This window comes from Colias philodice, chromosome 21 (assembly GCF_061535455.1).
Source record: "Colias philodice isolate Cphi_HAF_F1 chromosome 21, ilColPhil1 Martin Lab GWU primary, whole genome shotgun sequence".
Lineage (NCBI taxonomy): Eukaryota > Metazoa > Arthropoda > Insecta > Lepidoptera > Pieridae > Colias > Colias philodice.
In genome coordinates, this window is record NC_143106.1 from 8052571 (window position 1) to 8069730 (window position 17160).

General features: G+C 31.9%; 1 protein-coding gene across 2 annotated transcripts; it reads right to left on the minus strand.

Annotated features, from left to right (window-relative positions):
- Positions 1 to 202: 202 nt before the first annotated feature.
- On the minus strand, positions 203 to 13297 carry pasha (microprocessor complex subunit partner of drosha). 2 transcript variants are annotated; one of them, XM_089708831.1, is made up of 12 exons: positions 13129 to 13297; positions 11306 to 11553; positions 10557 to 10673; positions 10036 to 10178; positions 8856 to 9571; positions 8316 to 8425; positions 7778 to 7897; positions 6865 to 7043; positions 3747 to 3884; positions 2840 to 2959; positions 1322 to 2276; positions 203 to 334 (listed from the first exon to the last, which is right to left on the minus strand). In XM_089708831.1, exons 2-11 carry the CDS (start codon positions 11544 to 11546, stop codon positions 1995 to 1997), a joined length of 2166 nt encoding a protein of 721 aa, XP_089564957.1. In that variant the 5' UTR covers positions 11547 to 11553; positions 13129 to 13297; the 3' UTR covers positions 203 to 334; positions 1322 to 1994. The 2 variants fall into 2 exon arrangements, with proteins under 2 accessions (XP_089564957.1, XP_089564956.1); XM_089708830.1 differs by having other exon boundaries at positions 11306 to 11557.
- Between the last annotated feature and the right edge of the window lie 3863 nt (positions 13298 to 17160).

Consider the following 17160-nt stretch of genomic DNA (forward strand, 5'->3'; position numbering starts at 1 on the left):
GCAAAACAACTGAGCGGTGCCGCTCCGACGTCGCACCGCATTCACCCCTCCCCGCCTCGTCTTGGTGGTTACAAGTCCGGTGCGGCGCCGGAACGCATCGTGTGACATGCCACAGATATTTCTATGTAAGACGACGCAGCGACACCGCTCCGGCGCCGCACCGCCGCCGCAACGCATCGTGTGCCCCCGCTCTTAGACCATATTAAAATGTCACGTAAACTGTCAAATACGGACAATTAGAATACGTTTTTAAAATGGTAGTTTTATACATTATTCAACGAATAAGTTTTATCCAAACATTGAAAAATCGGCCCTTAAACTTAATATATTAACCCTTATTCAAACGCGAGCCTGTGGAGGAGCTAACAAAAAAGTAAGATACGTTCCTGGGTAATTTTGTGTCGTAGATTTCAAAAATACACACAAAAAAGGGGTTAGTGGGGGGGAAGTACCCTTTTTTCGGTGGGAAGTATATATCCCGTCATCTGTTCTCTCTTGTAAAAAGTTTGGAAAGGTGGGAACTATAGCTCCCAGTGTCCACTCCAGACATCAATATTTTAAAACACTAGTTAGTTGCCCTGACTCCACTTGTGAATTTAATGTTATCGTAAAAAATTATAAAGATCAAGTTTTTTAATAAAGGAGGTGAAAGTACTCATCAATGCAAGTTTTTTTTACTGAGGGAAGAATTCGGGAATTGAAAAATGAATGACTTCAACATAAAAATGGCATTTTTCTAAAACAAAATAAAAACAATAGGTAAATACTAATGTATTGAGTTAAGATTTCTAATTATCTGATCAGGAAATAACGAATAACAATAAATAAGTTGCTTATACCAACTAAAAAAGACTTTTTAGACACACAGATTTTATATATAGAATTTCCGAATGTCGTGTGCAGTGACGAACACTGGGATGATATCTTCCCACTTAAAGACTTAATTTCAATCGACTCTACCAAGGTATAAACGAAATATTCTGGGCATATTTTTACGTTTCACGCAACCGTAATATAGTCTAGTTTACATAGCTACAACTCAAATCTACTTATCTAATTTTTTTTTAGCACTACACCAAAAACTAAAAAATAACGGTCGTTTTCGGCTGCAAAATCACGTCACCTGACTTTGACGTGTGTTTACCATGACATGTAATAATTCTCTGAAAAGTGTTTCCATGAAAAAAAGTTCTCTAAAATGTTAAGATTGCGTAGATAAATATTACACTGCATTAGGTTTAAGCATATAAAAATAAAACACGATTTACTTCAATCTGAGACGTGGGAAGTATAGCTCCCAGCGTTTTAATAAGGGTTAAACGTATATTGGCAGTGAATTAAACACAGCATATACTTCCTAATAACTAAAAATTATATACATATAGCTATTAAACTAAAATAAACACTAATTTTACAGAAAATATACAAATATTTGATGATAGGTTCATTTTAGAGGAACACTAGTTTACATTACATGAATCGAGTTTTTAATTCTATTTATGCTCTTAAAATGCTTATAATTAATAATATTCTGTGGGAATTTATTGCATAGGGTACGCACGACATTATTTAAAAACTTACAATTAATATTATTCAATAGACAGTTAGACTCACTCACAATTAAAATTTCTTACAATAATCACATTTTTCCACAATGAAATACATTTGATATTCAGTTTTCAAATATAAATTTTTAAGGAATATAAAAAATAGACCACGGCGCGATTTTATTCTTTAAAAATTTATAAATTATATTTTTATCACGAACTTTTTTCACGTTTCACACTTAAAAATAAAAAAAGACGGGTTGCACTCCGGGAGTGCCGGCAGAACTTGATTATTAACGTTGAGCATGTTTGATATCCATCCGTCTTACACTTTTTCGATCAGGTCACGTGTCCTGACGCGAGTTTAAGATTTTATACCCATTACAGAAAAAGTACTCAACGCCGCTAAAGAAGTTTTCACTTCAAAAACTATAATTTGAATGTGTCCTACAAGTCTACATTATTTAAATTAGATCCTGAATGTGTTGGCAGATCCTCTGTTAACATTAATGTTCCAATTGGAACCACTGCTTCGTCCCTTGCTCGTAATTTGAGCATTTCATTTCTCAATTTCTCGAGCACTGCGTAATTTGGTTCGTTCCTTCTTGCTTTATCTTGTAATAATGTTATTTGTTGTTCTTCTAATTTCTTTTCTTTGCAGCTTTTTATCGATCGGGAACCGTAAAGACGAAGGAGGGAACCCCATGATCGAATGTGCGGGTGGAGAGACTGAAATTTTAAAATCATACATTTAAATTCAGTGTTGACACAAAATCTGTATTTAACCTTACGAAATCTATTAAATAAAATATTTCTAGTGATTGAATGTTAACTAATGGACTCTTGTATTAAAATTTTATGTTACTGACCATTACAGTCTCTTGTACAAAGTGAGGTTTGCATGGAATATTATAAATATTTTAATTTTTAACATAGATTATACTTGTACTACAATTAATGGAATACATATGTATGAATTTTTGAATAATAAAATACGTACAAAGATATTAAAATTCAACTCTCTTCATATAAATAACTTCTTATATCTTCTAAATAAATTCTAATATCTATATGCGGAGCTGTGAAATTATGTTTGCATGCCAGTATAACTGGCGAATGTGCTGTACTTTCCATAAAGTAATAACTTGTGAACCACATTTGAGCAAATAAAGATTTATTTATTTATTATTTTATATTTTATTAGAAGACTTGAAAACTAAATCTAGAACTTACAGAAATATGATCAAAAAACAAGATTAATTTATTTAATTTGGAAGTAAAAAGTATTTTACCTGTAGGATAGCTTGGGAAGCCCGTTGTTTTGCCGCCTTCTTATTTTTACAAATAACGGAAGCGCTGTGTTTCCCAACCTGCATGGTGAGTTGAATTTTCTGGAATTCTAACTTTTTCACCTGTAATTTGATATAAAAAATAAATCACTTCTTATATTATAACGTTCTACAGAAATAGTACTAAATAAATATAGTTTAAGTGAGTCGCCTGCTCTGTCTTTGGAGCTTTAAACATAAAAAAAAGAAAAGTTTGAATAAGTATTATTTTGTTTTAATGCAATTAAATGTAGAATTGAATAATTGAGATCAGAGGGGCTAGTGTGAGTTTGATCGAGTACGAAACTTACTATCGCGTCTGCGTCACAGCGAAATTAGTATGGGGAATCAAAGCTTCCCCATACGTACGCTAGGGGCGCTGTTCGATTTCCTATACTAACGTAACGTTTTAACGTTCGTAACGTTTCGTACTCGATCAAACTCACACTAGGGGTACAGTACCCATTCTATTTCGTCTAATGTCTAAGTAAAAAAGTCTAATCATCAGTCTTAATGCATTTACTACAGCAAATTTGTACGTGACTTGGATGCATATATAGATGCACGTGTTCGTATGCGTACATTTGTGCGTGTGAGTGCGCATTATATGTGCTGTTAATATAAATACTGTACTTACATGAAACGAAATAATTTACATTCTCATCCATACTAATATTATAAATGCGAAAGTAACTCTGTCTGTCTGTCTGTTACTCAATCACGCCTAAACTATTGAACCAATTTGCATGAAATTTGGTATGGAGATATTTTGATACCCGAGAAGGGACATAGGCTACCTTTTATTGCGAAATATGTACCACGGGCGAAGCCGGGGCGGACCTCTAGTAAGAAATAACTTCAAAATACTCACATTAACATTAATATGTCTATCATTAGCGCCGAAATTCCGCAACAAGCAGGTACGCAGTATAGCGTGCGGTGACGGTTCGCACGTGGCCGCGCAGAACTCCGCAATACGGGGATCCTCTACACCCACGTAGTCGAAGAACTGGAATTTATTTATTTTATTTATTTATTTATTTAAATAGGTACACATCACAGCTGACAATTTTGACTAATTATACACAAATTTAATCACGTCATGTTGCGGTAAAATGCCAGCCAAATTGTATGTACACAGCACAATAATTGAGGTTAAAAAAAATTATTAAAAATGGTATTGGTAATGACATTTCATTACCATTACCAAAATGAACTAAAAACTGAAAAAATGACATTTCATTTCATTACATTTTATTTATGTATTTAAACTCAAACTCAAACATTCATTTATTCATTAGACTACTATTTAGTAGCACTTTCGAATCGTCATTACATAAGTATTTTTAACATTTACCACCGATTCGGAAAGCAGTATCTATGGAGAAGAATCGGCAAGAAACTCCATTTACTTATGCTTGCAGAAACCCTTACAAAAGCAACTACTTAATATATTGTGAAATCTCGATTTGTAACCTGCTTCTAATATCAAACTATGAGAGGATTTCATTATAGCTACTATTGTTAGTGCTGAAAATTCGACCATTGCATTGTTATGACTCATACCATCCTTCCTACTAATATTATAAACGCGAAAGTTTGTACGAATGTGTTATAGTCTTTCTAGCAAAGATGATTTCTGGCAGTGGTGGTTAAGCTTATATTATGTTTTTTTTTTTTGTGAAGTTCCATGTCCCCTAGTGGGGTAAGGGGCAGATGCATTATACACCTGTTTCACTGATCGACTTTCTTTAGGGACAAGTAGGTGATCAGCCTTCTGTGTCCTGCTAGACCGAGACATTTTTTGAAGTAAAACTTCTTTAGGCGCGACTAGGGAGTAACTCAGATTTTTTTTCTGACGGAAGTAACGCTTACTATAGTCTGCGTAGTTTCCGCCATTTAAAAATAATAATTCTGATTGGTTGTAAGTATATGTCATATACTACACGCTTCTTGACTTATACGCCAGCTAGTGGCAAATATCATAATCAATTAGGATTATTTATTTTCAAATTTTCAAACGGATCAATTGTGAATAGCAAAGTGAATGAAAAATTCAACAGTTTTAAAAACATTATTTTAAATTGCAAAATTTTTTGAAAATCTCTAAATATACTTGTTTATTTATTACTTTTAAAATAAGTAAATTAAAAATCAAAATAAACATGTTGCGGATTATAATCAATCTATTTTAAATATTGCTGAAGACAAAGTAGTATCCATAGCAACAGATATGTATATATGTTGTCATTCAGTTGAACAAGAAGCATATGTACGCCAACAATTTCATAAAATGTCAGTTATTGATACAGGAGGATCGCCTTATGAAATCATATTACCTAGTTCTTAACAAATTTTACATTATTACAACCAATATTGATGTATCTGATGGCTTAGCCAACGGTTGTGTTGGAAAGTTAGTGTATATTGAACGTGATGACAGTGATAACTTCATACGCTTATGGCTTGAGTTTCCTGGTAAGATAGGAGAGAAAATTAGGAAAAAAGCTGCCCATCATATTCAAACTCTAAACATTAGTAGAACAGCAGTCCCAATTTTACGAAGATCGTCATCTGTACCAATGAATAGAAATAAGACAATATTTGCAAATAGAAATCACTTTCCATTAGTATCTGCTTGTGCGCTTACAATACATAAGTCTCAAGGTGGTACTTTTGATCAAATCGTTTATGAATACAATAAAAGTCACAGTCAGCAGCTGTTATATGTAGCATTATCACGAGTAACTGATATAAATGGCTTGTTCATTGTCTCAAACACCGATGACAACAAATTTTATCATGGAAGAAAGCGTCCAGGGGGAATAGTTGATTTACAGTGTGAATTTGAAAGACTTTCAAATTCTCGCCTAATAACACAACAGGAAGAATTATATAACCTTGTAAATGAGAGTAACATTACACTATTTTCCTTCAACTGCCAAAGTTTACGTGCTCATGTTTCTGATCTGAATGATAAAGTATTAAAAAGGTCCACATTGCTGTTATTTTCCGAAACTTGGATGAAAAATGACGAACAAATTCTTATTGAAAATTTTTATTGCGTTACCCAATACAAACGACCCAACTCAACTGCTGGTGGAGTAGCTGTATATCATTCATCTACAGATACACTGAACAATGTAACACCAATTCAAAATATTTCACCAACTATATTATCACAAATTTCCGATGAGGTTTCACAAATTGGTGACATCGCCTTGGTTCGATGTGTTAATACGAATGACCAACCTGTGATTATCGTTGTTATTTATATTTCTACAAATACTAGCCTGACAAATATCATAAAATTTATTCATCAGCAATTACTTCACTTCACAATTGAAGGTTCTCGACTTTTAAATAGTAATTATCATGAATTACCGATGATTCTAACTGGAGATTTTAATGTTAATTTTCGCTCTCAGGAATCTCAGCCGTTAATTGATTTTTTAGAAGAAAAATTTGATTTATCTATGAATACTTCTCGACTTCATTCAACAACGCGTTTCGGTACAACGATAGATGCTGTATTTTCAAGAAAAGTAGCAAATTTAGAGAGTAAAATTTATGTTTCACATTATAGTTACCACAAACCTATAATTTCGTACGTAAGAAATTATGATGACATTCAATTACCTGTTTCGAATGAATAATATTAATATAACATTTAAATAATCTTTGTAAAGCACATGAATAATAAATATAATTAAATTATAATATAATATTTATTTATTTAAGTTAATATTTAATCATTTCAGTGATATATGTCGTCAACGCCAAAGAAGTTTTACTTCAATCGCGCGTAAAGGTTACACGCACACACTTTTTTTTTTCTTCGTCTCCACCGGGAATCGAACCCAGGACCCCTCGGTGCTACGCTCACGCGTCAACCACTATACCAAGGTCAAGCTTATAAGCTTATATAATATAATGTAGGTAATAGAAATACTCTTTTCTACAAGCAAATTTAGATTCACTTTACGTACTGAAAAGTCCGGTTCATTAGAATTAGGAGCGGCAATCTCTTCGTTCATCTCCGGTATGAGTATTTGTATGGAAGCCCTCGCTGCTGCCGCTTTGGCCTGCCGCTTGCTGCTCCCATAGCCCACTCCGTAGCGCATGTCACCAATGAATACTGTAGCTTGGTATGGGTTTGACGCGTTTTCTAAAAAAAAAAATACAAATGTAGGTATTACGTATAAATATAGGTATCATTCATATACCGTGTAATAAAAAATTGGTTGTCTGTAAAGTCGGCTTACTGACGATAGTTGAACGCGACAACGTCTGATTGTGCTTCTTTGTCGCTCGTTCCGCGCTCTCGCTTGCACTTCAAGCCTTACGGAACGCCTCAGAGCGAGGTAACGCCGCATGAGTCATGTTTTTTCGTGCGTGCAGCCAGCTCTATCGAATTATAAGACGTTGTCACGTCAAAAATACAAAGGTAGGTATGTATAAATATAGGTATCATTCATATACCGTGTAATAAAAAAATAAACACACAATCGCTATGAAAATGTCTTCAATTTTCAGAGCTACAAACATCTAGACGCCTAAAATATCATCAAAGCTTAAATCGTGTAAGATCGTCAAAATATCCGAGAAGCGTTGTATAAAACCTTCATTGAAATTAACACAAGTCTACTACAAAAGTCCATCTAATCGCTTATTTGAAAACTCTGCTCGTATCGTGCGTACGCAGAGTTTTGCCTAGGATTATTGGCTTCATTGTATGGAAAAATCTTTTTTGGGTTTACACAAACTCAAACATTTATTTATTCAATTAGACTCTTCTAGAAGCACTTTTGAATCGTCATATTTTTAACATTTACCACAAGGTAGGTAAATATATATATCTTAAAATATATTTAAAACTAAAAGAGGAAGCATAATACATACCTAGTTGTGTAAACTCATATACAGGTTGTTTATGTAGTGCTCGATACACATATTCGTGGAAGACAGATAGATAACACCGGCCATTCATATTCATCACCCAGTCTCTCTTGCCTTTTCCTCCTGAAAAATTAAGATTATCATTTTATTTTTATTGTATTGTGTCTCTTTGTTCTTTAGTAAGTAACCAAGAAGTTAATTTCTTTTTTTATAGGCGTACAGAAGAAATTTAACAATAATAATATATTAAAGCGTATTTGAAATGGAGGTAAGTACCTCCATTTCAAATTACTGAATAATGGCAAGATTATATTCTACTTACTGAATAAAAAATGTTATAATGTATTTAGAAATGCTACTATGCATCTAAATAAATTATAGGGAGAAAAAGAACATACAAACTTTAATGAAATATTGTATTTTACAGTCACAATGGTAATGACTACCATTGCTTTCAATAAATAGTTTCAATGAAGTATTTGCATATGTGACATAATTACATTTGTGAGATAATTTGACATAAAAAATATTTAATTTTTACCATTTTCCTGTCCATTATTTGGTATTGTAATAAGCTTTGTTCCTTCTGGTAAAGTGGGGTGTTGCAAAGCCTTTCTAGCTTTTGTGTATTTCCGACGGTCCGCCCAACGCCTTGCAAAGTAAATATATAAAAACTTAATACATGAATACTCATTTAGTTCAATAAACACACTCTAACATCAAATTTTTCAAAAGTAACTTAAATTTGTAAATTACTAGCCATAACAGTAAACATTGTTCTGCTTTACTGTTATCACTTAGGGGCGTGAAAGATAAAATGTTGTTCAATTCTCAGACCTACACAATATGCATGCAAAATATCATGATAATCGGTCAAGCCGTTTAGGAGTTTTACTTCAAACACCGCAACACGAGAATTTCATATACTAGAAGATAAGCATCTTATTTTTACAACTTATTTAATTAGAACTTACCCTTATAACCTCAGGAAGTCTGTAATACTTGCAAACATAGTCTAACAATATAAATATTAAAAATGTAAATTTAAAAATCGTATTTATAATATTTTAAAGCAACTTACTTAAACTGCATAACTTCTACTGTTTTAAATTGGAACAACTTCTTGCAATAATCGTTAATTTGTTCATACGTTAGATGTTGAGTTTTCCAACTAGTATTAACATTTTCGACTCTGGGTGGTGGCATGGCTACTCCCCCCGGCAGAATAACTGGCTGTATATTCAAAGGTATTTTATTTGCCTCCGCATTTTCATCAATTTTTTCAGTTTCTCCAGTTTTCTGATTTGAATTATTCTCTGTATTAATATTGGTATTGCATTTAATATCTTGTGGTTCATTCAGTTGAAATGCTTCTTCATTATTACTGTTAGAGTCTTCTGTCATAGGTTGAATTTTAATTTGAATGTTATCAATTTTCTTACAACCTATTTCTGTAATGTCCTCCCCAGTAATATCATTAACATCATTATTTATTTTATCTGTATCTGTGATATTTTCTTCTAAACTAATGTCTTCCATACTATTTCTAAACGGGCATACAGTATTGTTTTCTTTTTTCACTAAATCTATAGTTTTCTTTGATATGTCATAGGGTTTAAAGGCCAATCTTTCGTTTAACTTGTTCAATCCTTTGGGCTTTTCCGTTTTTTTCGCTTGTGCGTTAGCAATTTCGATTTGCTCTTGTATTTTTCTATCTATTTCTTTCTGTTTTTCTTCTTCTTCCAGAGCTCTTCTGTACGCTAGACAAGGAATTGCGCTTATTGGAATGTCGTGCCGCTGAAATTAATTTGTTTTATATTAGAGACATTTCTACAATATTGAAACATATTATTACTACATTTTATATTGTATCCAAAAAAGGGAAGTAAGTAAACAAAAAAAATACAAACCAAATTCATAATATCCTTAGGGAATATATTATTAAAAATAATCCTCATTGCTAGAAAAAAACATCTATACTAATGTTATAAAGCTGAAAAGTTTGTTTGTTTGAACGCACTAATCTCAGAAATTACTCGTCCGATTTGAAAAATTATTTCTGTGTTAATTAGCCCATTCATTGATATCATCATGCTAAGACCAATAGGTGCGGAGCCTCGCGGGAGAAACCGCGTGGCGCAGCTAGTTAAAAAATAAACTTAATTGCCAAAATACAGTACATATTAAATAATTAATAAGAAAAGAGAACAGTATAGATAGTTACCAATATGTAAAATTAGTATCTAGAGTAGCTAATTTACCTGAATATTACTCTTCCCAAGACAATACGGTTTAGCAAGCGTGACTACCCGACTCGGCCGGTGCATATAAACGGGGATGCCGCTCATATGCCGAGCACAGATCCACTCTAGGGGTAGAACTTCGAAGGGATTTATACCCTTTTCTGTAAATAATATCAATGTTTATTTTACAATTACTTTATTATATACTAGTGGTCCGCCCCGGCTTCGCCCGTGGTACATATTTCGCAATAAAAGGTAGCTTATGTCCTTTCTCGGGTATCAAAATATCTCCATACCAAATTTCATGCAAATTGGTCAGTAGTTTAGGCGTGATTGAGTAACAGACAGACAGAGTGACTTTCGCATTTATAATATTTAGTATGGATATATTGAAAGGCTGAATGTCTTTATCTTTTAAATCGAAAATAAATGTTTATTTTTAATACTTATGTATTACCTCGTAATATGGCATGTTTTAAAACTTTTAGATATTTTCAAAATTGTGTTGCAAATTCAATAATATCTATAATAAACCTTACCTTCCATAATGATTTTGGACCTTAAAATATATGGTTTTTCTTTTGGCTTAGGAACTCCTTTGAAATCTTCTGGCAAATCCTCTTCTAACATTTTCTCTATTTCTTCCTCTGGTATTTCTGGAGAATATAATTTTTGTAATACAAAACAAATAATAATCCAATCAAGCATTTATAACTCTAACTTTGTAGAGGGAGTTAGGGCACATTGAAACAATTCTAAATATTTAGACCTAATTATGACATTAAACGTATACTGATACATATAAATGTACCCCGACAGCACTGGTAGTGTCTACTTCAATAGAAATAAATATTTTATAAAATTTAAGCAATTTATAAACAGAAAAAATTTAATTCTACATAATGTAATGACTAATGACATATGTACTTACAAATATCTTAATATATCACCGCTAACACTAAATAATAAATATATAACAAGAATCACATCTTAAAGAATGCTTTGATAAATTGGTGGAAACAACAGAAAGATAACACATGTCGAAGCACTAACAATTGAATGTTGCTTCATGTGAGTCTGTAGGATGTATGAACCTTTCTTTATGTGACAAACAACTCTCCTAACATGTTTTGTTTTCAATATATATTGACTGTATATAATATGTTCCCCATGTATCAATGCACCTCAACTTCCCCCTTTTTTGTTTCTTTTTTAATTCACTCATTATCAATTTTAAAATAATAACTATAAATTATTGCTTTTCTTATATTATGCTACAATACAATACCCTCAGACGTGACCGAGCTGCCATCACTTGACTCATCGTCAGACTTGACTTCGTCCAGAATTTTGAACTCCTTTAACTTCTGCAATTCCTCTGGCGTCACAAAGTTATTGTACTTATCATCCATCACAAAATGATCGTCATCTGCCTGTGTATCTTCAGTGAAATCTGGATTTTCATCGTTTACAACAGATTTTTCTATTTTCGCCTTTTTACTGGGCGGACATTCATTTACCTCACTCATGTTTTTTCTACCTAAAAAAATTACTAAGTTTCAACACCCTTTAGTGCTTCCATTTTAAATAATGAATATACTCTACCTGGTTTTTAGCTACTTCCTTGTAACATTCAAAATTTAATAATATTGAACATATTATATTAAAACAATTGCCGTGCATATCAGAACATGCATACTTATTATGTATAAATATTGATATAATATGATAGCTAATAATATATAATATATATTAGATAAAATAAATCTTAGGACGAATAGAATTTGTTTGATATGTATTTAATGTTTATTTGAAGAATATATTATAATATTTTAGGGTCCTTGAGTCTTCCAGTCAATTGTTTGTAGACAAGTAATGTTATTAATTTCCAAGAAAACAATTTATAAATCTATAAAAAAGTTATTAGTACATAATATAATAATGTTGTTTCTTTACAAATATATACTACATATAAATAATAAGATTATTTTTTTCATCAAAGTGAATGTTCAATAATTTAAGAACTTTTGTATTTATTACAATACTTTATTAATTATGTAGAAACTACAAAAAATTATATATTTTTCATAAATTTTATATTTAAACTATGCTTATTTTTGGAGAGGATTATGTCTAACTTTTAAAATATTAATCATCTTTCTCAAAAATTAGAATATCAATTTTATAGCAATGTAAATCTTGACAGTAAATTCTTGCCACATCAGCATCAATTTATTACAATTAAAATATAGGAAGACTACTTATATTAAAATTGCAGTTTATGCAAAATAAGGCATTTATTTGTTAACAGGTTTATTGCAATTTTAGCCAACATGAATCTTTTAATAGGATAAAAAAGAATAAAAGTGAATGAGATAATACTGAAATCTTTCAGCTGAATTTATGGAAATGTATGGTATAGTTTTTGTTCAAATTGTCTTGAAAGTAAATGAATGTGATCAGTGAATAATAATACAAAATATTATATATTTAATATGCCACACAAGTACTAAGAAAGAAAGTTACTTATAAATTAAAAAAAACATTCAGGAATTACTACACCAGAGATAAAGACATAAGAATATTGAAACATTGGTAGTTAATTTTGTTAATAAAAAAAATCCCATCAGGCAAAACTTAAGTTTATTAGTGAGTTTAGAGTTACAATAATTCTAGGAATTTGTTTCAAAATTCTTAAACCAACTGTTATAGGTAGGTACTATCACAACAAAAATTATGAAGAATATTCATAGAAAGTAGGCGAGCATTTACACATGGCGATAATTCTAAAAATCCATTGACAGCACACAATTGGATTTTTACCATCGCTAGATGTAAATGCGTGTGAATCATATATACATCATTTTCGGTCACAGATATAAGTCGAGGAATGTTGCAGGTTTGCAAGAGACTCGCTCCAACATAAAACAGAGCTAAGCCTTTTGTAAAACTGCTAGGTACACATAAAGAACGATCTCGCCTCACGTAAAAAGCCTCCAGGCACGACAATACAGCTGGAAAAAAACTGCTCTGTCCACACTACTTCGAAAAACACATATTCGCAAAATAATTTTACAACAATCATATTCGTAAAGTAACTAAAGAACTAACCTGCGGCCGTTTCACCTTACGGCTTACACACTAATCGTTTCTGATATAATCGTTTTCTTTTGGGTATAAAAATAATATATAAACTCGGCAAATTATAACAGAAACGATTATACGTGGGAGGACCGATGCCTGATTCAACTATTATTGATCAAATTCCTCAGTTGTTACAGCAATTCTCGGGACTCGAAGTCTGGAATTTGGCGTTTGCATTTTGCAACTTTGCAGTTTGCACTTTGCGGTTTCGTTTTTTGAGATTGACACTTGACAGTTGACAGACCACAGGGTACAGAGTAAAAATTATAGTGTATCTATGGACCACAGAGTATATTGTAAAATTTTAGCTATTTAATTGTATTATAGATGTCCCTAATCTACCATAAATGCATACGTTAAATTCTTAGATCATTAAGTAATGGATGGAGCACGCTGGCAAATGTTCTAACTAAACTTTCTGCCGATTTTGGTGCGGGGAGGGTAACTCACACTTTGAAACACAATCACACATTCACAAAAATAATTTGTGTCTTTACAAACTCAAACTAATACAAAATTGGCAGACTAGCATGTTTTTGCACACATACATCGATTAAACAGAAAAATCTCTGTACATATACGTAATAATACAATCTGTAGGGGCTTGTTATGTGCGGGTGTAATAAAAGATGTAATAACTACGCAAAGGTTATATTTCGTTAACTACATATCGCTCATTTGCTTCTATAACGTGACAAAGTCAAAATCTCAATTGTTGGGAAAACGCATTTGAAAGTTTAAAATTCCTGTAACTTTTTAATTATTATGCTTAGACTATTCAGCTCAATACAACATATTAAAACGTTCTCGTTTTTTTGAATCAAATTGTATTCAGAACAATAAGTCGGTTATTAAATTTATTATGATTATTTATTTCAGAAAGGGCCCTTCTTGTTGCGTTTTTCTTGTAAAAAGTGTGCAGTATTGCGTTACAAACAGATATGTATCATTTTTCTTGAAAAAAAAATTGAATAAAAATCTAAAACTTTACAAGTTATGTCGTATTGTTACGTTTTATTGATAATCAGTAATCTGGATGTGTGGAGTATTGGAAATTTTAATTAAAACGTGTTACTCTAGTAGAAATCTTTTTATTTTTGTACTTTGTTTTACAAAATGAAAGATATTTTTGCGAAATTATTGTGTAACTTTCTTTGAAATACAAGTTATATACACATTTAAAAAAAATATACAATTATAACCAGACATTAATATTTTTTTGTTTTACTTTTACTCACAAACGTTGGCAATTATAATATTACGACCCGCCCCGAATTCGCACGGGTGCAATCCTGATACCATCGATTTTTCTGAAGACTTTTTCATGTGTTAAATACTTAGTAGGTAAATTATTTTGATAAATCTCGTAGGGTTCAGAATGCGTTTGCAATGCAGGCGGAAAATAATGTAATTATTTACAACATCACATTAGAAACGTCAAAAATAACAGTTCATTCACCTATTTATGGATGCTATTATACAATATTCATATAAACCTTCCTCTTGAATCACTTTATCTGTTAACAAAAACTGCATCAAAATTGCAAAACGCATTCGGCCGGGGAAAACGACTTTGTTTTATATTTTGCTTATCTCAGTAATATTAGGAAACTAATCTTTATTGCGGGTCCCGGTCATACATAAATCAAATAAACATATTAGCAAAACAAATCACAGGTTCTTGTCTCGAGACAGCTTCTTGATCTCTCCTAAATTCCAGTAATCTTTCAGTATTTCACGGTGTTGTTCTTCGGAAAAAAAAATTGACACTTGAAAATGCAGGTTTCCTTGCAGGATTCTCTTTTAGTTGACGGGGCGGCACAGTTTTTTTTGTGATGCTTTCGATTCGTAGGACTGTCTTGCATTTTTTAACTGATTTGTAATATTTTTTTTTTCATATTTCTTTATTCAGTGGTATTTTTTACTCGTTTATGCTATAAAATAAATTGATTGTTTAATTCATTTGTATTTCAAACTCAAACTCAAACTCAAACATTTATTTATTCAATTAGACTTCTTCTAGAAGCACTTTTGAAACGTCATTAAGTACATATTTTAACATTTACCACCGATTCGGAAAGCAGTATCTACGGAGAAGAATCGGCAAGAAACTCCATAGTTGCTCTTTTTAATCATGTCAGATTTACAATTTTACAAATTACATATGTAATAATATCATAATATTATATTATCATAATATGCCAAAGAACTGAGAATCGGTATGATCTTTTCGTTTTTCTAACTTAAGTGAATGTAAAATAAAATAATGAATATTTTCTCGTACAAGATTTACAAGCTTCCTAGACCGTGATTCCATCTGAAAAATAAATTAAGTAATCAGACAACATTTTTATCATTTATAATGCAACATTGTAGCGTATTCGTTGTAAAAATGTATTATTTTTTATCAAGAATGTGTTAACTTGAGATAACCAACATAAATACCAAACATTTTGTACTTTTATTATCAACTGTAACGGAACATCTTAAATTAACCAACAAAAAACATTGTTTATTTCAGCAACAACGGGACAATCCTATGTAAACCGTAGCATGCGAATACTATTTTTACTACAATAATGACCCACATCCAAATGTCCCGTTATAGCTGCAAATATAAATCAGTAAAAAAACAAAAAGCTGTACTTACCTTTCAGCAAAACCGTGATACAATAAGCTGTTACGTTTTTACCGCAATCGGGCAGCAGTTTCCTTCTCAAGGGAGCAGCGACAACTGACTTAAACCGTTCTTGCATTAAATTCAAGAGCAAAAAGAGATTTCACTAAACCGATAGTCGCCGACCTTTTCCCTCATAACTCGGTCATTTTTGGAGCTAGAAATATCGCGTTTTAGCAGCAGGTAGAGCGCGATGCGACGGATTCTACTGTATCATTATTCCATAACGATACATATGCTCGTTAACACGTTCTTGTCGCAAATGAGCGATATATATATTCGTATGTAATTAATATTCGACCTAATGCGACCAACCCGCGTCCCGACAAGCCCTTAACTGTCCATGCATAGCGCACGAACTGTTTATATACCAGTTACCGTGTGAACCTATGGTGTGAACTTTCTTATTAGGTACTACACTTGAAATATTTCGGTAACTCGTAAATTGGCTTGTCGTCGCTACATCATTCCCCCCTTAAAATAAAAAAGGTATACAAGTAAAAAAATCTTACAATAAAATTAAACAATAAACAAAGGGGTATATATAAAGTGTCGCTATATAAGGTTACAAAATGTTTACAATATAAAGTATAAAAAAATGTTCACAATATAAATCAATCATAACGTATACAAGTGGTTACAGTTAACACCTAATTTCGTTAAACTATTTATGTTATTACAAAAACTCGGTTGGGTCTTCTAAGTGGCGTGCGATTATTGTTACACGTCAATTAACACTTAGTAACGTCAACATTTCAAATCTCAATACGTTCTTTACACTTGTATCGTTTAATATTACAAAGGCTATTACTATACACTCAAAAGCCATAAATCAAAAGTACTTAAATTTCTAAGTAGTAAACATTTCAATCAAAACTCAACACAAACATAAATTTGAAATACCATACTTACTTAAAACGTTAAACAATGAACAAAAAACTCGTTTCAAATTTCATAAGTGCTATTATTTATTAAATACGATGTGTTGATTAGTGATTACTAAGTATTTATTATACATTTCTATGAAGTCTTATGAATACTTATAATCATCGTAATTCTAATAAATTTAAAATAGTTGAAACAATTACAAATACAATACTATTACCTAAATCGTACTGGTAATCGTATAGCTCTTCCACTACGCGTGGTATGTGTATTAGGCAATTCGCTACTTGGAATTAGTAACGGAACCTTAGTATCTGCCCCAGATGTCGTATCACTATCATCATTCAAATAATATGCAGGTTTTAGACGGTCTACAGATATTCTAACTTTCCTGCCAGTCATTTGAATGTAAAATACCTTTTCCTCTCGACTCAACA

What these genes read in the sequence shown, in the direction of transcription:
- pasha (XM_089708831.1), bottom strand. Translation starts at nt 11,546, where the DNA reads ATGAGTGAGGTAAATGAATGTCCGCCCAGTAAAAAGGCGAAAATAGAA. An exon ending in GTAGAAGTTATGCAGTTTAA is followed by an intron (nt 8,426 to 8,855) that starts GTAAGTTGCTTT and finishes TTACTTTGCAAG; the next exon opens with GCGTTGGGCGGACCGTCGGA. An exon ending in CTAATGAACCGGACTTTTCA is followed by an intron (nt 3,885 to 6,864) that starts GTACGTAAAGTG and finishes AATAAATTCCAG; the next exon opens with TTCTTCGACTACGTGGGTGT.